The 21105-nt window shown below is 35.5% G+C and overlaps 2 protein-coding genes across 4 annotated transcripts in view; both read left to right on the top strand.

Moving 5' to 3' along the window:
• LOC114277656 (uncharacterized) overlaps positions 1 to 21105 on the top strand; it is a 138641-nt gene that overhangs the window by 41248 nt on the left and 76288 nt on the right. For all 3 annotated transcript variants that reach the window (XM_082891563.1, XM_082891562.1, XM_082891561.1), the window contains exon 3: positions 17358 to 17831. In XM_082891563.1, the coding sequence (XP_082747689.1) occupies positions 17358 to 17831 (474 nt within the window). The remainder of the gene's footprint in view (positions 1 to 17357; positions 17832 to 21105) is intronic.
• LOC145801147 (uncharacterized) lies at positions 1471 to 14440 on the top strand. The gene is made up of 2 exons (XM_082891564.1): positions 1471 to 3309; positions 7313 to 14440. Exon 2 carries the CDS (start codon positions 8031 to 8033, stop codon positions 8949 to 8951), a length of 921 nt encoding a protein of 306 aa, XP_082747690.1. The 5' UTR covers positions 1471 to 3309; positions 7313 to 8030; the 3' UTR covers positions 8952 to 14440.

Genomic DNA, 21105 nt, shown 5'->3' with positions numbered 1-21105 from the left:
CACAACTTTCGTGAAGACAAAAGGTGAGCAAACGATCCTTACTAGATCAAATCTAAGAGAGAAGGGCCGGTTTAGAGTGAGAAGCTCTGAAAATGGCTTTTTGGAAAAGTAGGAGAGAGAAAAGATCTTGAAAAAGTGATCCAAAAGTCGGATCTCGGATTTATATAAAAATCTCTCCGCTCGAGCGTCAAAACCCCCGCTCGAGCGTCACTCACAGACTCCCGCTCGAGCGACCAAACTCCAGCTCGAGCGCCGGATACTCACTCCCAGAACTTTTGCAGAACTAGGTCTCCGCTCGAGCGCCAACTCCCTCGCTCGAGCGTCACACACAACACTCCCGCTCGAGCGACCGATCCCACGCTCGAGCGTCCAACTCTGTACAGGAAATACTGGACGGGTGTATTCCCCGCTCGAGCGCCCAAACCCCCGCTCGAGCGGACAGGCCAAAATCTGGACAACTAGTCTTGGTTTCTAAACTCAACCAACCTGACACAAACCTGCCCAACACATCCTATAACTCAATTACGAAGTAAAAAGGATGTAAACAAAATAATAAACCACAACTAACATCCACGGACACATGTCCGGATCACTATTCAACAAGGGTAAAACCCGGAATCGCTATATAAATTCAATTTGATTCAACTCGTTACATTGTATATCATCACTGAATAAGAATATGTTCAGGTAGAATTTAATGATTGAAAGTTGTAGAATGCAGTCATGATGATAGGAAGAAGAAATTGTAGGATAAAGGGAAAGATGGTCATTTAGAAATTTTATGGCATGACATCAGCAATGCATGGAGCAATTTATAATAAGATTACAAATCTCACTAAGGAGAATGTAATTTTTCAAATGTGAAAGAGATTTGTATTAAATAGAAACATCGAGGGTGTCAATGTAATTTACGTTTTTCTTTTTCTTTTTTTTTTTTGGTAAGATAGGCCGAAGCCAAGAAAACAAAAGCTTAGTTAAAAAAATAAAATAAAATAAAATAGCTAACAAATAACTAGTAGAGAGATCAAACAAACAAACTTGCTTATCCCCCCTCAATCAAACTAGACAAAGCTAATCACTGTGTTTGGTTTTAATTTTCTGAATTTTATTTTTTTGAAAATTTAGTTTTTGTTTTCCTTGTTTTCCTTTTTGTTTTTGTTTTTGTTTTTTTTTTTTTTTTGTTTTTAGTGAATATTTTTAAAATTTTAAACAATTTTTTTTAAACTTTTTTAGATTTATCTTACTTAGATATATCTAAAAAATAAAATATTTTTTTTAAAAATCAATAAACACACAAAATACAAAAATGTATTGAATTTTCGTATTTTTAAAAAATATATTTTTAGTATTTACTGAATTTTTTAAAGGTTTTTTTTCACAAATATTTTACTTTTTAAGTATATTTATGTTAGGTGTATCTAAAAATTTTAAAAAAATACTTAAAGTATTAAAAAAAATTTAGTGAAAACAAAAAAAATGAAAAACAAAAATTTTCAATTTTTTGAAAAATGAATTTCGGTGGAACCAATCAAGCTGAATGGTGCTGAAGAAAGAAACTCCTGTTGTGTAGATCGATGAGGGGTATTTTTTTGCCAAATAATGTGAAGTTCACAAATCCAATCATTTCTTCTTTCCTTCCATTTTGTTCTTCTCCTTCCGTCTCTCTTTCTCTTCTTCTTTTCTATCTCTCCATTTTTTAATAAAAAAATACAAAACTTTCAATTCACCATATCTAGAGTTAGAATCTCACCTTGCTACTTTGATACGGAATATAGAGCGTGTTGAGGGTTTCGTTTTGATTGGAGCTGATCGTGTTTTTGATGCATTCGATTTTGAGACTTTTCTTCTCCTCTTTTAGTTTAGTTTGAGGTGGGGATTATATGATCTTTGTATATTTGTCTTACCTTGATTGTGTGGTCTTTTCTATTAGTTATGATTTTGAAGAAATTGAGATTTTTTTATTTTATATCTATATATATATATTGTATAAAAATTAGGATTTGCACATATTTTATCAAATGTTTAAAATTCTCTTCCCAAAATGGTTTATGGTATATAATTTCAGAGTGTCATATTCAAGGTTTTAAAAAGCGACGCAACCGTTACTGTCATTATGTAACAATTGTGGTGGTTATCGCTACACATTACGGCCTGTAATGACCCAATTTTTTTTATATTTGCTAGTGCATAATTTAATTAAGCAAATTTTTGAATTTGATTACTGTCTAATTCTGTGCAAAAAAAGATCGGCTTTGTAGTTTTTTTTAAATAGTTTTCGATCTCAGAAAATTATGCAATTTTTATATGTTGTTCCCATATGAGTCTAGCACGCTGGGTAAAAAGTTCAGAATTTAATGATGAGTATTTATTTTATGAAAATTCACAGACTGATTGGTATTCAGTTTAATTTATAGTAGAATTTGAAATTGAGTTTTTGGTGTTTGGACTAGGATTTGAGATAAATTTGTTGGGACTATTTTCCTATATAATTGGACCACGTTTGACTTATGGGTGAGATCCATGATTTAGATTTAATTTAATTTGAGTTTGTTAAATGACTCATGTTTAACTGTTTGGTCATTTTTAATTAGGTGATTGATAGTAACTAAGAGTTGTTATTATTTATTATATAGGATTATTTATTTTATGGTGTGTACCATATGGTGAAAAATTATATATTTTATAAAGAATAAAATTGGATATATTTTTAGTAGTGAACAAAATACTATATTTTGCGATGTACAAAACTGTTATATTTTGTGATGAGAAAAAAAATTATATCATTTTATAATTTGTATTATAAAATTTTTAGATATTTTATAATGTATTATATATTAATTTTTGGTGTTGGATTATCTGAGGAGTCACGTGGGATGCCTGGAAATTCAAAAGAAAAATGGTGGGTATGTTGATAGTGGGGAACATGAGTGTGATTAAAGAATTAATATAAAAAAAAAAGGAAAAGAAGAATGGGTGGCCAACAATTCCACCAACAGCAAATGCAAAATGCCAAAGGGTCTAAGGATCCTAAGCTTCCCTCCAAGGATCAGAAAATTCCTTTTCATTTCATCTTTTCCCTTTTTGTTGACCGAGGTTCCCCCTCCGTCTCTATTTCTCTCTCTTCTTTTTTTTTCTTTCCTTCATTGTTGACATAAGCTCTAAGCTTAGAGTGGGAGTGTTTAGAGTGAGATTTTGCAAAAGTGTTGTAAATAAAAGTTGGAGAGCTCGTCGTAATCTTTGCAATAGTGTTCTCGGATTCATGATCGGGCGATGTTTGCATTTTCAGATTTATTTTTCTTCATATTTAAGGTAGGGACTTTCTTCATATTTTTACATTAAAGCTATATTAGGGTTATTTTGAGAAAATATATCATTATAAGAGGTATTGCATATAGATATATTTTCAAATTTTTGTTTGGTAATTTTTGGAAGAAAAATTATGTTGAAATGTTAAGAATGTTGGTATTTTGAGATTGATTTTGGAAAAATCATTTTGTGTTGTTAATTTTGTAAAAAGAAATCCGAAAATAGAATTTAATAGTTGTATGGATTGTATCTACATTATATTATAATTAGATGATTTATTTGAGAAATTAGTTGAAATATTTATCTCATCATTGAGTTTTGGAATTTATTTTTGAGAAAAATAAATTGATATTGAGGAATATTGTGTAAATTGTTAAGTAGGGATTTTTCCTACACTTCTTTATGCACTTTTACTTGATTATATGGAGTTTAGAGTTGCATATAAATTAATTAGAATTTTTTTTAAAATTCGTGATTTATTTGCTTAAAAGGGAAATTTTGAGAAAAATAAAGAGTTGATACCCAAATTGCGAAAGTGTAAACTTGGAATATGTTTGTAAGGTTATGAAAGAGCTATGTTTTAAATTTGAACAAAAATGTACTTCAATTCGATTGGTTTTGAAATTTTTACCGGTTTGTGACTAAAAGAGCATTTTTAAAGAAAACAAAGGAATTGCATTTAATTTTGGGGGCTTTTGATCAAAATATGATGTCATAGTTGAATAATGCTTGGAGAATGAGTTTGGAAAGAAAATGATACTTTCTTGGGCATTAACGGTATTATTTTGCTTAATGTATCTGTTGGAATAGAACCAACATAGTTAGAAATCGAACTTGAGAGGTTACAGGACATGATTGTAATATGAAAACTAGTGTAGTTGTTCATATTTGATGAGATGCGGAATAGATTGTATTTATCAGAATTTTTATGAAATTTAATTGTTTAAATATCCGTTTAGAAATATCTGTTTTGGGCTATCGGTGAAGGATAGCTATGATTGTTGTAGAAATTACATGAGAGTTAGGCGATTTAATGCTAATCCATTGTTGGTGTCATTGAATATGACCATGTTATAAATACATTGTATATGTACGTTTATTGAGAGGAGAAAGTGGATGTACTCCATATGTGATTATGTTTACAAATACATTGCATATGTATATTTGTTTGGGAGGAGAAAGGGGATGTACTCCATATGTGATTATGTTTATAATAAATTGCATATATATGTTTGTTTGGGAGGAGAAAGGGGATGGACTTCATTTAAGGCAAGTTGGCCGGAGTGTCCTGGGTGAAAGACTCGAAATTTTATATATAAATGGGCGCCGATTCCTTCGGATGAAATATTCGTAAAATGGCAAGTTTGAAGTGTTTATGTGAGTTCTGTATAATTGGAAAATCACTGAGTTGTAATCTCATTTTGGTTGTTGAAAGATAAAGAATTTAACTCATGAATTGAGTAGCATATATGAACTGGAAAAGAATTGAAGGAAAATGGAATAAGGTTGGTCTTAGTGGCCTATGGATATGCAAGTCTTGTAGAGAAAATTGTGTTATTCCTTGGATGATGAATTGGAATAAAAGTATTTATGTTCATCTTGTGAAATTGGCATATCATTTCGTTTCATTACATTAGACTTTGAAGGTTGATTTGAAAACTTGCATTGAGAAAAGAATGTTGAGAAATAAGTTTTCATGAAATGATTTTATAGCGATCCCGATTTTCCCTTTCGTGCTTAACTGTAATCCGAATTCGGTTTCGTGAGGGTGTTGTTGTCTTATTCTCTTTCTATCCCTTTCTCTTTGTGTTCGAGCTTTGGGTTGTGTTGGGCAAGTTGGGAATAAGTTGGTTGTGTTTTAAAACGTAAAGTCTTTGCCCAGTTTTTGGTCTTCCCACTCGAGCGGGGGTGTTGGCGCTCGAGCGGGGAAATCACCCATCCAGTATTTCGTCTGCAGTGGTATACGCTCGAGCAGGGGATTGGACGCTCGAGCGGGAGTACATGTCTGACGCTCGAGCGAGGAATTTTACGCTCGAGCGGGCATCATGTCTATAAAAGTTCTGGGAGCGTGCATCCGCTGCTCGAGCGGGGGATTGGACGCTCGAGCGGAGATCTGTGAGTGACGCTCGAACGGGGAGTTAGACGCTCGAGCGAGGAGACTTTTATATAAAGCCGAGATCCGACCTTTTTGTTCACTTTTCAACATCCTTTCTCTCTCCTACTTTTCCAAAAAGCTATTTTGAGAGCTCCTCTCACTAAAACCCTAACTTCTCTCTTAGGATTGATCTAGTAGGAGTTGTTTTCTCACCTTGGGCCTTTACAAAAGTTGTGTTGATCATCGAGGGCTATCTTCTAATCTGAAAATTTCGGGATTTGGAGCATTTCCATTTCTTCATCTCCTTCGTTGGGTCCCATCATTCGAGGTAGGGATAACCTACTCCATCTTATGAGCTTTGTCTTTGAATTTTAGCATTTTGATATGTTGGGGGTTGTTGGGTAATTTTGAGAAAGTATAGGCCTTTGTGTAATTTTACAAAAGTCGGGTTTTAAATATATAAACCCATATGCATGTTAGGCATAGAGAAACGAGATTAATGTTGGGACATTGATGGAAATGGAACCTTAGGGTTGTTTTGTGAATTATGGTAATTTGCCCTAATTGGTTTAATTAATTAATGCATATAATTAATTGAAGAAAGCGAGGAATCGAATTGAGAATGTTGAAATTGGGAATGTATGGGATTAAAGAGTGTAGACGAATCTTTTATTGCTCATCTAGTTGAAATGTTGATCTATTATCCATTTGTGCATTTATTTCCTGCTTAGAAATAATTGCTTTGGGCTACCGGTGGAGGGTAGTGTTGATTGTTGTAGACAATGCATGATGATTAGGCAAACTAAAACTAATCAATCGGATGTGTCATAGAGTATGACAGTTGATAGAATACATTAACTGTATGTATTGAGTGATTGTGTATATGACCAATGTGTTTATATGCATTATGTGTAGACGGTTGGTAGAATACATTAACTTTATGTATTGATTGATTGCGTATGTGATTCTGTGTTTACATGCGTTATATTGTGTATAGAACCTTTGTGTTTATATGCTTTGTGTAGAGGAGGAGATGGGGGATGTACTCCACGGTTTAGGGGAAGATGGGGGATGTACCTCTAAACCGGATAGGATTGGGAGGAGATGGGGGATGAACTCCGTAGATACAGCTCATATGCTTGTCTAGAGAAGTGAAGATACAGCTCATATGCTTATCTTTGAGAAGTGTAGATACAGCTCATATGCTTGTCTAGTGAAGTGTAGATACAGCTCATATGCTTGTCTAGTGAAGTGTAGATACAGCTAATATGCTTGTCTAGTGAAGTGTGGATACAGCTAATATGCTTATCTGTTGATGTGTAACATGCTTGTCTGTTGTGGTATTGATATAGCTCATATGCTTATCTGTTATGGTATGATATAGCTCATATGCTTATCTATTGGAATGTTGATATAGCTCATATGCTTATCTGTTGTGGTATTGATATAGTTCATATGCTTATCTATTGAAATGTTGATATAGCTCATATGCTTATCTGTTGTAGTAGTGATGTAGCTCACATGCTTATCTATTGAAAAGTTTGTTTGATTTGATATAGCGCTAAAATGTATATCATCATCGTTTGTGAAGTATGGAAGTAGTTCATGTGTTATTGATACAACATCAAAATGTGTATCCACCGTGAATTTCGAAAGTGTTCTAGTGATGAACTATAACCTCATCAAATGTTTTGGCCAGAGTACTGAGCCTTGTTTTCAAACTCAAAGTTGAATAAGAAATGAAAAGTGAATTGTAACATAGACTTGGTTGTCATGGAATTGAAATAAGATGTAAATAGAGATGTAAGTATCGACCATCTTTCAGTTGCTAATCTTTTAGGCATTGTTTATAGTTGGTTTAGTATATCGCTGCTGGGCTGTGGCTCACCCTATATGGGAACATCATTTCAGGTACAGGTAACTTGCCACTTCCAAGGACATAACTTGGGAGGCTAGAGGCGGACAGACTTTTGTTCTCCTATCTCCTTTTGATGTATTACATGAAAATTCAATGCCAAGGGCTTAATGTGTAACCGAGTCAATACTCTCTTTTGTAACCAAGTGTTAACTTGGAAAGCTGTAAGCCCGTAGGGCATTTACTTTTGTTGTTGACATGTAATACTTTTGTAATGAGGTACTCTGATGAATTGAGGAAATATAGATCTTTTGTATATAAATGTATGTTTATATTGATGGGTTTAATGTTATTATTTTGAGGGCGTTACAACTTGGTATCAGAGCGTACCGGGTTCAAATGCTTTGGGTACGTGGGAAGTGATTAGTATCGCAATGGGTTTGTCTCGCTTGTTAGAGACTTAGACGTAATGTTACGTACTTTTGTGATAACATGTTTATGTGATTATTTGGGTATGGAATGTAGTTTCTTGGATGTTGATTGGATCCTTGGGTTTCTGTGAGTCTTGTTGGAAAGGCACTTGATCAATGCTGTTTCTAACCGGAGCTCTAGTAACGCCTCGGGACCATCATTATCCGGAAATGAAATTCGTGAGTGCTTATGTGTTTATGTGCTTACGTGGAGTGAATTACAGTTGTCCATGTATTAGGGCACGAGTGTTATAGCTTCGGCACATTTGTGAGTGTGCTAACGAGTCTCTGTTACTTTATTAGGATGACTAGGCAAGAAAGTTGCGATTTCCCTCCTTCCGCTCGGGAAGAGTTGCGGAAACAGTTTGTGGAGTTACGCCAAGGTACTACACCTTTGGTGCGGTTCGAAAGATGGTTCGCTAACCTGTCGAGGTTTGCTCCAGAATTGGTGGAGACGGAGGACTCGCGCTGTTTCGAGTTTGAGAGTAAGTTGCGTGACGACATCCGTGTAAGGATAGCAGGGTCTTGGCATAAAAGATATAGTGTGCTTGTTGAGGCAGCTGCCCATGTAGAGGTTGCGGTGCTAGCAATGGGGCAGAGTGGGGAGGGAGCCATCTCGGCAACTCCCATGACTCAGGGTGCTGGTAGGCCTTTTAAGAGGCAGAGGGGTTTAAACCCGCAACAGGGAGGTCGGGCTAGAACTACCCTTCCAATGTCGGATTTGGATTCGGGAGAACGTAAGCAGAAGGGTGTCTGTTGTTTCAAATGTGGTCTACCGGGCCACATGGTTTTGGGTTGCCCACGGAGGAAGAGGGCAGGGTTAGCAGTTCAACCAGTAGTCGTACCACCAGGATCATCTAACCAGCCGGGTTTTGGGCCGATCAAATGCTCAGTGGGGAGGCAGTTGTTGGGGTCTTCATTAGCCCAGATTCTGAACCAATCTCGTGCTCAGGCACCGCCTACTTGTTGGTTGTGTAATCGGCCGGGTCATATTCGACGTTTCTGTACTCAGCCGGGGGCTTCTTTAGGGGTTTTGCAACCTAGCCAGGCTCAGTTTCATTCGACTAGGCAGGAACAGTATCGTTTCGGGGGACTAGCAGGCCAGATTGCGAGGGCCTCAGTAGAGTCGAGTTCCCAAGCCCCAGTTGGGGAAGTCTGTAGTTGTTCCAGGTGTGGACAGAGGGGGCACGTCAGTAGTTCTTGTCCATGGCTTGTAAACTCGTAGGTTGTCTTGTGTTTGGAGATGACCAAGTTTGGCGGTCCAGCGAGGGACGGTAGTAGTAGTAATACTGATGGGATGGTTTTGTTTTGACTAATCCGTTTTGTAATCAGTGGATTATTGTTTTGTGATCATTGGGTTCCGTTGTGTAACCAATGTGTTTTGGGAATGTTGAAACATCTAAACTGTTTGTTTATCCATATATATATACATATATGCTTTGTTTGTTAATTTCCCTGGAATGGGTGAATTGGAGCCTGTTGTAACTCTAAAGTTTTATTAATGTATAAAGTTGCTGTAAAACCACAAAAAAAAAAAAAAAAAAAAAATTGGTAGTAATGCATTATTTTTATTATTATTATGCGTGTGGCTTGATTTGGGAAAGATGAGGGCTGGGGAGCCATATTTTCAAAATTTGAAGGAACCACCGAGGGGTGCGTGTCCTAGCCAAGGCAATATTGGAGCGAGAACTGTTTTACTTGCCGAGTGTGTGGAATTTCATGGGTATTACCCATTTAAAATTTTTGTGCGTGGTATACCTTTTGGTCTACTGTCGGGAGAACTCGAGAGGATGTGAAGTGTACGATTAATACTAGATGTAGCACGTATTTAATATGGTGTCCTTTGGGGGCATAGCGCATAATTTTGTTAAGGTTGGACTTGTACCTTCGTGGTGAGTAATGTTACCGAGATTGCAAGTGTACTGATTGACCGTTTTAAGTGAGGGGATGTTAGTCTCTATATAAGGTTGTGATTGTTGTATCGAGAGCGATGTGTTGTGGGTAGCTGGTACTATATCTCGGGCAGTAGTATAATGAGTGTTTCCCTAAGTTTCCAAATTTCTTTATTTGGATCGAATGTGATAGGTTCGTACCTTAGCACTGGTCGGGTCAGAGGATGTTATCAGAAGGGTTAATTGGGCATATAGCCCGTGGTTAGTGAGTGACCCCTGGATCGAGTCACAGTGGTATAGTGTTTGTGGATGAAGATGTGGGTTAATGACGAGGGAGGTGAGGACTTTTACTCCTCTGGAAAATTAGAAGAATGAATCTTTGAAAGCCTTGTCGGCGACTTGTAACGGTGTCGAGGTTTGGTTCATGATGGTTGCCTAGCGGTAGTTTTGACTAGTGGCTTAGCACGGAGGCCGGGCCTCTGGAGGGTATTCTCGGGATGAGTGGCAAGTAAGATGTGGAGATTTGATGTGATGGTTAGATGTGATGGTTTCGAGAGTTGCGCGGTGTTGGCAAGATTATGTGAGAATGTTCGAGGGAACGTGAGATTTGTATCTCGAGTTAGTGGAAATGGTACCTGTATGTTGGTTCGTGTTTTGGGTCTTGCCAGTCAGTGAGTCCGTGGTGACCCCATCGGTTGTATAAGGGTAGTGTTCGTATTGTGATTGGTTATCAATTGTTGGGTTTGGGTTGTGAGTGGATGCTGGCCGCATTCTTTGAAGGAAGAGCAGTTCATGTTCTAAAGTAATGAGTATAGCGTTGGTCAAAGTGGTCCTTCGTGTTCGGGTTGTTGTGATTGAGGTTGACCATGTCGGTCTTCGGTCAAGGAAGTGAGCAGGCTTGCCAGATAGCCATGGCAGGGAATGGTAATTCCTTTAGACGCAGTGTTGATGCGGTTCAGTTTTAGGAGATCCGGAGAGATTCCAAAATTTGTGGTTTGTGTAGAAAACTCCGTGGTTGGGGTTAGTGGTTTTAGTGGCACGTCAGTGTGTGGGTTACTGGGTGTAGAGTTTATTGAGTTGATTAGTCAGCTTGTCGGTATCGAGTTTTGGATTGATCATTGTGAAGGATTGGCTTTTATACATTATGTATGTATGATGTTTGGTTTGATATTGATACGGCACTAATATGTGTATCATTTGTGTGTTAAAAGGGGGTATTGTGGGGATGAGATGTGATCTCATTTGGTTGTTGGCCAGGTCCTGAGCTGTATTTATGACTTTTTTTGTAAAAGGATGCGGGATGAAATTGCAAAACCATGAATTTCTTATACCTTATGTGTTGATAGTACTGTTGTTATTTCTATTAACTATCATTATAGAAATGTTGTATTCCGTGTTGGGTGTGGCATCACCATGCGAGTGATATTGTTGATAGTGTTATTTTGGAAAGAAATGGAAAACAAAATTTTCCTAGTGTTTGGGACCATCTGAATGCGTTGTTGAAAAAAAATTGATTTAATTCAAGGATTTTAAAGAATTCCAGATTAATCTTTGGGCAAATAAACCGTGGATGACTCTGCGTTTTGGGTAACGCCGTATTTGTGAAAAATGTTTTCTTATTATCTACTCTAAAGATTTGCTTTGGTCGTGTTGTTGAGTAGTGACTTAGCTTGAAGCACTAATCGGTTATTGGTGAATTGTTTCGGGGGAGGTTTGGTTTGTTGAGGCTTGCGTACCTAAGGTGTTGTCGTTTAGAATGTGTTCCCATGGTTAGTCTCTTCCTTGGTAAGAGTGAGTCGGAGGTTTGTTGTGAAAGTAGTTTCTTTCCTTGGGGCTCGGTTGTTGAATACTCTGTGATCAATTGACCTTGTGCTTTGGCGTACCCTTAATTTCGGGGACGAAATTCTTTAAGGGGGGGAGGTTATAGCGATCCCGGTTTTCCCTTTCGTGCTTAACTGTAATCCGGATTCGGTTTCGTGAGGGTGCTGTTGTCTTATCCTCTTTCTATCCCTTTCTCTTTGTGTTCGAGCTTTGGGTTGTGTTGGGCAAGTTGGGAATAAGTTGGTTGTGTTTTAAAACGTAAAGTCTTTGCCCAGTTTTTGGTCTTCCCGCTCGAGCGGGGGTGTTGGCGCTCGAGCGGGGAAATCACCCATCCAGTATTTCGTCTGCAGTGGTATACGCTCGAGCAGGGGATTGGACGCTCGAGCGGGAGTACGTGTCTGACGCTCGAGCGGGGAATTTTACGCTCGAGCGGGCATCATGTCTGTAAAAGTTCTGGGAGCGTGCATCCGCCGCTCGAGCAGGGGATTGGACGCTCGAGCGGAGATCTGTGAGTGACGCTCGAGCGGGGAGTTAGACGCTCGAACGGGGCGACTTTTATATAAAGCTGAGATCCGACCTTTTTGTTCACTTTTCAACATCCTTTCTCTCTCCTACTTTTCCAAAAAGCTATTTTGAGAGCTCCTCTCACTAAAACCCTAACTTCTCTCTTAGGATTGATCTAGTAGGAGTTGTTTTCTCACCTTGGGCCTTTACAAAAGTTGTGTTGATCGTCGAGGGCTATCTTCTAATCTGAAAATTTCGGGATTTGGAGCATTTCTGTTTCTTCATCTCCTTTGTTGGGTCCCATCATTCGAGGTAGGAATAACCTACTCCATCTTATGAGCTTTGTCTTTGAATTTTAGCATTTTGATATGTTGGGGGTTGTTGGGTAATTTTGAGAAAGTTTGGGCCTTTGTGTAATTTTACAAAAGTCGGGTTTTAAATATATAAACCCATATGCATGTTAGGCATAGAGAAACGAGATTAATGTTGGGACATTGATGGAAATGGAACCTTAGGGTTGTTTTGTGAATTATGGTAATTTGCCCTAATTGGTTTAATTAATTAATGCATATAATTAATTGAAGAAAGCGAGGAATCGAATTGAGAATATTGAAATTGGGAATGTATGGGATTAAAGAGTGTAGACGAATCTTTTATTGCTCATCTAGTTGAAATGTTGATCTATTATCCATTTGTGCATTTATTTCCTGCTTAGAAATAATTGCTTTGGGCTACCGGTGGAGGGTAGTGTTGATTGTTGTAGACAATGCATGATGATTAGGCAAACTAAAACTAATCAATCGGATGTGTCATAGAGTATGACGGTTGATAGAATACATTAACTGTATGTATTGAGTGATTGTGTATATGACCAATGTGTTTATATGCATTATGTGTAGACGGTTGGTAGAATACATTAACTTTATGTATTGATTGATTGCGTATGTGATTCTGTGTTTACATGCGTTATATTGTGTATAGAACCTTTGTGTTTATATGCTTTGTGTGGAGGAGGAGATGGGGGATGTACTCCACGGTTTAGGGGAAGATGGGGGATGTACCTCTAAACCGGATAGGATTGGGAGGAGATGGGGGATGAACTCCGTAGATACAGCTCATATGCTTGTCTAGAGAAGTGAAGATACAGCTCATATGCTTATCTTTGAGAAGTGTAGATACAGCTCATATGCTTGTCTAGTGAAGTGTAGATACAGCTCATATGCTTGTCTAGTGAAGTGTAGATACAGCTAATATGCTTGTCTAGTGAAGTGTGGATACAGCTAATATGCTTATCTGTTGATGTGTAACATGCTTGTCTGTTGTGGTATTGATATAGCTCATATGCTTATCTGTTATGGTATGATATAGCTCATATGCTTATCTATTGGAATGTTGATATAGCTCATATGCTTATCTGTTGTGGTATTGATATAGTTCATATGCTTATCTATTGAAATGTTGATATAGCTCATATGCTTATCTGTTGTAGTAGTGATGTAGCTCACATGCTTATCTATTGAAAAGTTTGTTTGATTTGATATAGCGCTAAAATGTATATCATCATCGTTTGTAAAGTATGGAAGTAGTTCATGTGTTATTGATACAACATCAAAATGTGTATCCACCGTGAATTTCGAAAGTGTTCTAGTGATGAACTATAACCTCATCAAATGTTTTGGCCAGAGTACTGAGCCTTGTTTTCAAACTCAAAGTTGAATAAGAAATGAAAAGTGAATTGTAACATAGACTTGGTTGTCATGGAATTGAAATAAGATGTAAATAGAGATGTAAGTATCGACCATCTTTCAGTTGCTAATCTTTTAGGCATTGTTTATAGTTGGTTTAGTATATCTCTGCTGGGCTGTGGCTCACCCTATATGGGAACATCATTTCAGGTACAGGTAACTTGCCACTTCCAAGGACATAACTTGGGAGGCTAGAGGCGGACAGACTTTTGTTCTCCTATCTCCTTTTGATGTATTACATGAAAATTCAATGCCAAGGGCTTAATGTGTAACCGAGTCAATACTCTCTTTTGTAACCAAGTGTTAACTTGGAAAGCTGTAAGCCCGTAGGGCATTTACTTTTGTTGTTGACATGTAATACTTTTGTAATGAGGTACTCTGATGAATTGAGGAAATATAGATCTTTTGTATATAAATGTATGTTTATATTGATGGGTTTAATGTTATTATTTTGAGGGCGTTACAGATTTTGGGGTAAATATGTTGGTAAGTCTTGATATGTGGTAAAAATGATATTGAATAAGTTGGCCTATGGGTCCGGAGTGAAAGACCAAAAAATCTGCGTGGACAAGTGTCCAGCCTTCCGGTAAATACCGATAAAAATGACAATTTGGTAGTACTCGTATAGTCTACTTGCAGACACCAGCCTAGGGATTACCAGAGACGTATTTACTACCCTTGAAATAAATTGTTAAGTTTTGAACAATTGAAATTGCATGACATCATTGAGCATGATAGTTTTCAAAGGATGAAAATGTGATTTATCTTCAAAAAGGACATAGCATGGCATAGCATATGCATTCATCTCATAAGACTGTTTAAAATGGATTTGATGAATTGTTTAATTATTTGATTCAATTGATAATGAGATAATTGAATGGATTAAAAATGATGTCATGTTACTATTGAAGCATGTTTATTTATTTAAGTTAATTGGTTGTGGTTAATTAAATAAATTGGATTAAGAGATTATGTGATAAAACCTTATGATTTTGACATGATATGATTTCACGAATATGTATGAGTATCTTTGTACTCGCATATCTTTTAATGTTTTAATATGAGATTGCTCGGTGAGTTTTGCTCACCCCCTACTTGTACATGTGTACAAAGAATGCTTTTCGAATTTGAAGATCAAACAATGGGTTTTACCATTTCATAAGTGTAATGTAGTGATGGATTGTACTACTTCATTTGTTATTTGGCTGAGTGTTATCTTTTTGTAAAGAGTAGTGTCCTCTCTTTTATTATAAGCCTCAGGGCATTTTTTTTTTTTATTTGTATGTAGATGTCATTGTTGTATAACGAGAGAGAATATGTATATTTAATTATTCATCATTTCATCCAAGGATGAAATGTTATTTGTAAATGGACTTAATTAATGAATATTGGTAAGATTATCCGAGTAATAAACATTCAGGGCATAACACGGCTGCTATTGCGGTGTGACACAAATTCATGATCACAACGGCCACCACCGTTACGTAAAGGTTGTAGCAGCCGTTACCTTGCCGTTACAGCTGTTACGACCGTTACACATCTATATATATGTATATTTATATAAATTTTGTATACATTACTATTTTCTCTTTTTATTTTCTAGTTACATAAACCTTAAGTTAAAATCTGATCTATATATGTTTTGAATGTCCAATCTTCAAGTTACATTGCCGCTATTGCGGTGTGACACAAATTCATGATCACAATGGCCACCACCGTTACGTAAAGGTTGTAGCGGCCGTTACATTGCCGCTACAGCACCGTTACAGCTGTTACGACCGTTACACATCTATATATATGTATATTTATATAAATTTTGTATACATTACTATTTTCTCTTTTTATTTTCTAGTTACATAAACCTTAAGTTAAAATCTGATCTATATATGTTTTGAATGTCCAATCTTCAAGTTCTACAAGATTTCATTACTTTTTACTTAATTATATTTGAATATGAACTTTTATTTCTCTTATGTTAAATTTATTGAACAAAATTTAGATTTCATGTTATGTACTTCTACATTATTATATTTGACATTTTGTATTTTGAATTTCTATTTATGAGACTATTGTTTTTAATATTTATTTTTTTTAACAAATCGGAAAAGTTATCCAAGATTATAATTAGTAAAGTAAAGAAAATTAAATAAATTCAACAATAGTAAAATTTTTCATAGCAACTTAAAACTAATATAAAAATTAGTTTGTATATTGGATCATGTTCTAAAATAAAATAAAAAATACTAAAAATCATTTTGAGCCTCACTAAATGTGATTCTGAAATAAAAACTTGCGTATCAGTATGCTTTCTTAAAGTTGTGCGAAGAATTAAAAATTTAACGGCTCCGGTTGCAGCCATCGTTATGCTACAGCAGTTACACCCAGCAACCATGTCTACATTACCACTACCATTTTAGTAGCCGCGACCGTTATTTAAAACCTTGGTTATATTTTAATTGAGAACACTCTAAATTTTTTTCAAACCCTAGAAAATTTGACAAAATGAAAAATGTGATTTTGAATAGGATTAAATTGTTGGAATAATGTGAAAATTGGTGATTTATTATGGAGATTGTTAATTTCCTTGGAGATATTAGTTATCTAGAATTTGTTGGATTTATTGGAATAATAGAAATTATGAAATATGGGATATATGTTGAGAATTGATGAATTTATTAGAAATCTCATACTATTTTGGAATTATTGAGAATGTTGAGTTATGCTCTAAATATATTTTTTATTGGAATATTTTGTTGCAGATTACTGTTTCATGCATCCATTGCACTCCCATGGCCTTACATTGAGATTGTGCTATTATTTTGGAAATGTTGGTAATGTTGATAACGTGGTAAATCTGGATAGAGGATGTAATTGTGGATTTGAGAATTTAGTTGGTTTGAGAGTCATGGTGAAAGTCCTAAAACATGAGCGGAGTAGGTATCAATTTATTTCCATTTAGTAGCTGCTAAAGTGATATTTGGTAGTGCTTGAGAACCTATTTGCAGACACAACTAATGTCTTATTTATTGCCCTGATGTTTTGAAATGAATATTGTTTTGAAAGTTGTGCAATGAGCATCCTATTGGGAAAAAAAAAAAACTCATATTTTAAGCATAGCACATCATTGCATTCATGATCATAATCATGTTAATCTCATATACATTGTTAAAATTATATCTACTGGGCATTAGTGTTCATCCCTTCATGGTAAATCATTTTTAGGTGTTGGTGATTTGCCTCCGCCTCATTGAAGGCTTGTGATGTGATTTTTGGAGCACGAATGCTCCTTTATTTTGTTTGCTTATTTTCATAAAGCATTGGTTTATATGTTTGGGTGGAGACCCATTCTTTTTGTAATAGGGTTCTAACCATTGTAACTTGTAATCCATTACGGCATTTAAGTTTTGAATATTTATGTAGTATTGTATCACATGTTATAGATCCATGCTTTGGAAATTGTGTGTGTAATCGTACGTAATCTCTTTGATAAATCTCAAACTATAATGAAATGAAGTATAACAGGAAAAGAGAATTATTTTGTTTATGATTATTGCTGAATCTTGATAAGATTATTGACTTCTGCATGTTAATTTAATTTGATTTGAAAATAGATAACGAATACGAGTTTGATTTGTTTCGTTGGATTTTATGAAAACTGGGGCGTTATAGGTGGCCTTCAGTGCGTTGAAAAGTCTAGAACTACGGGACTTGCCTGCAGTGACACATTTGTGGAAGGGTCCTACGCAACTTGTACGGCTCCGCAACCTCACTTCTCTAATATTGACTAATTGTGATGAACTGGAAAGCTTGTTCTCATTATCCATAGCTAGAGATCTGATGCCACTACAGAAACTTTATGTATCTAATTGTCGTAAGATGGAAGTACTTATTTCGAGTGAAGAAGAAGGAGATCAAAATGAGATAGCATCAACAACAACAGAAACAACAGATAAAATTGTGTTCCCTAAACTAAAGGAATTGTATCTTGCATGCCTGCCAAGTTTTACTGCTCTGTGCAAGGCTATGAATGGAATTGAGCTGCTGCAATTGAACAAGCTGAAACTCTGGGGGATACCAAAGCTCAATAGTTTTTGCAATACTTCGGATAGCAGTTACCATACTATTCAACCTCTCTTCAATGAGGTATGCTTCTTTGACTTGAGCTTATTTATTTATTTATTTAAGCTTCATTGCTGTGGGGCGTCTACAATTTTTATTTATTATTTTGCTATTTTCATTTGACCTTTTGGGCTATAATGAGAACACAACATATTTTGGATTGAATATGCTGTTGGATGCAAAAATAAGAATGTCAAACTACACTTGAAATTAATTAGTATTTAGGAATAAATTTCCGTTTTTATGTGTTGTATTTCTTTAGACAAATTACATTTAATTCTTGTAGTTTGTTTTATATCAATTTGGTTCTTGTAATTTTAATTGCATCAATTACCTTTCAATTTTGCACATCTATCAATTTAGTCTAATTGATAATATTTCATTAGAAATTGGACTAAAATTAAGGAACAAAATGGTTTTTTAATTCCCTTCAAAGTTATTGAAGGATTCGCATTCAATTTGAAATGATTCATTCCCCTTTTTAATAGATCATTTTGCCTTTGATTTTTATTCAAATTTTTAACGCCTATTATCATTTGGACTAGATTGACACAATTTGAAAAATTAAAGGGCAAAATTAATATTATAGAAACCAAATTGACATGAGAGCCAAGTGTAGAGACTATAGGTATAATTTGCCCTATTTCTTTTGACTAAAAATTTAGCTGAACTAATATGAATTAGCCTATAATTTTGCGAACTTTGACCAAATTATTTGAAGGGTAAACTACCAATCGGTCATAATAGTTTTACTTAATTTCTATCAAGTCCTAGTAAAATCGTCGCTAAAAATAATTTTTTGTGACGATTATTTGCATGTCGCTAAAAATTAACTATTACTGATCTTTTTTTTGTTACGATTTTTATAAATTGTCGCTAAAACTTGCAATTAGTGACATTTTTCTGTGATGAATTTTTCAAACTGTCACTAAAAGTTGAAAATTAGTGACTTTTTTGTGCTGATTTTTTAAACCGTTATAACTTATAATTATGACATTTTTTATGACAAAATTTTCAAACTATCGCTAAAAATTAACAATTAGTAACATTTTTTAATAGTAATTGTTAAAAAAATGCATTAATTCTCACAGGACATGTTGGGCAAGAAGTCTACATATTAGGATTTACACGTAAGCCCTCTTATTTAAAAATACTAAATTGTATTTTGGATGGAAAAATATGGGGGAAATTACACACACACAACAACAACAACAACAACAACAAAAAAAAAAATTAAACTTTGTAACAATAGAAACCATGAGTTTTAATTTGTCAATTTAAAACCTGAATTTTTGATTTGTTTTCATTTTGAATGATTTGCTTATTTTTGTTAAGTAAAATTGATAAAAAAAAATGGCTATGTTAGTCATTACACTCAATGAAAATGCGTATTTTGGACATTTTATGTATATATATTGAGTTTAATAACTGAAATACTATTTTTCTTTTTTCTTTTTTTTGGGGGGGGTCAATTTTAGTTAACAAAAGTAGACAAATCATTTAGATTGAAAACAAATCAAAAGATTAAGGTTTAAATTGATAACATTAAAAACTCAGAGTGTTAGGGAAAATCGATGTGATTCTCCACAAGTAAATCAATCAATGGGAATAAAAACTAATGCGGAAAAATTAAATCAAAGGCAACACAAGAATTTTTACGTGGTTCCCTCAATGTGAGGTACGTCCACGGGATCGAAATCCGATTCCACTATCAACCAAATAAGTTCCAAACGATTACAAACGAGACACTAATGGTCTCACAAAACCACCCTTAGGTGAATTCCAAATAATCACAAATAAACAAGAGGAAAAACCTCACCAAATAGATGAATCAAAATCCTCAGAATTAGAGTCAAAGAAGATCCGAAATAACAACCCAAATCAATTTCACCCACTAACCAATGATGCACAGCAACAATGGAACATCAATTGAACTTAAGCCCCAACAATCAATGTTGGCTCTGGAATCTGTGTGGCTGCCGCAGTACTTCTTTTTGGTGAAAACCAATACCAAAAAATATGTATTGTGAATCTAGGGTTTTTTATCAAACCTTAGTTGTTTCCAAATTGAATTGGGTCTCCATAAATATAATATATAAAAATATATTATACCTAAACCAAGCCAAGTTAAAATTCTTTAATAAACCAATTGGGTCCCACACTCCAATAAGGAGGTATATCCAACAATTCTCCCCCTACCGACTTAGGTGGAGAGATCAACCATATCCGCCAAAGTTTGACACTTTAAATGTTTGTCCTTCGACAAAGTCTTTGTCAACATATCCGAAATATTATCATCTGTGTGAACCTTTTCGAGTTGTAACAATTTCGAATCTAGCACATCACGAATCCAATGGTATCTCATATCAATGTGTTTCGATCTCGAATGAAACATAGAATTTTTACTCAAATGAATAGCACTTTGACTATCACAATAAAGTACATACTTTTCTTGCTTCAAACCCAACTCTTGCAAAAATTTCTTCAACCATAACTCTTCTTTACAAGCTTCCGTAATGGCAATAAATTCAGTTTCGGTAGTTGAGAGAGCAACACATTTTTGTAATTTAGATTACCATGCCACAGCTCCCCCTGCAAAAGTCATCAAATACCCCGAAGTAGATTTCCTAGAATCAATATCACCGGCCATGTCAGAATCTGTGAACCCATCAAGCATCGGCTTACCATCCCCAAAACACAAACACACCTTCGAAGTCCCTCGAAGATACCTTAGAATCCATTTTACCGTTGCCCAATGTTCTTTACCCGGATTAGAGAGAAAACGACTCACCACACCAACAGCGTGAGCAATATCCGGCCTTGTACAAACCATGGCGTACATCAAAGAACCAACTGCTGAAGCATAAGGAACTTTCAACATATCTTCCTTGTCTTTCTCACTTGTAGGACATTGATTCGAACTAAGCTTGAAGTGACCTGCAAGTGGACAACCAACCGGCTTTGCTTTATTCATGTTGAACCTCTCAAAAACTTTCTCAATGTAGCTTTCTTGAGACAACCAAATCAGCCCCTCTTTACGATCATGAACAATTTTCATACCAAGTATTTGCTTTGCCGGTCCCAAATCTTTCATAGCAAAAGACTTGCTCAACTCCAATTTCAGCCTGTTTATCATGGTAGAATCTTGACCCACAATTAACATGTCATCAACATAAAGCAAAAGAATAATAAATTTACCATCTGGGAAATTTTTCACAAACACACAATGGTCTGAAGTGGTTTTAGAAAAACCATTATTCATCATGAAAGAGCCAAATTTTTTGTACCATTGCCGCGG

Source organism: Camellia sinensis, chromosome 10, assembly GCF_055761805.1.
Source record: "Camellia sinensis isolate YWXY chromosome 10, ASM5576180v1, whole genome shotgun sequence".
In the NCBI taxonomy this organism is placed as follows: Eukaryota; Viridiplantae; Streptophyta; class Magnoliopsida; order Ericales; family Theaceae; genus Camellia; species Camellia sinensis.
This window is presented reverse-complemented; position numbering and strand designations above follow the sequence as displayed.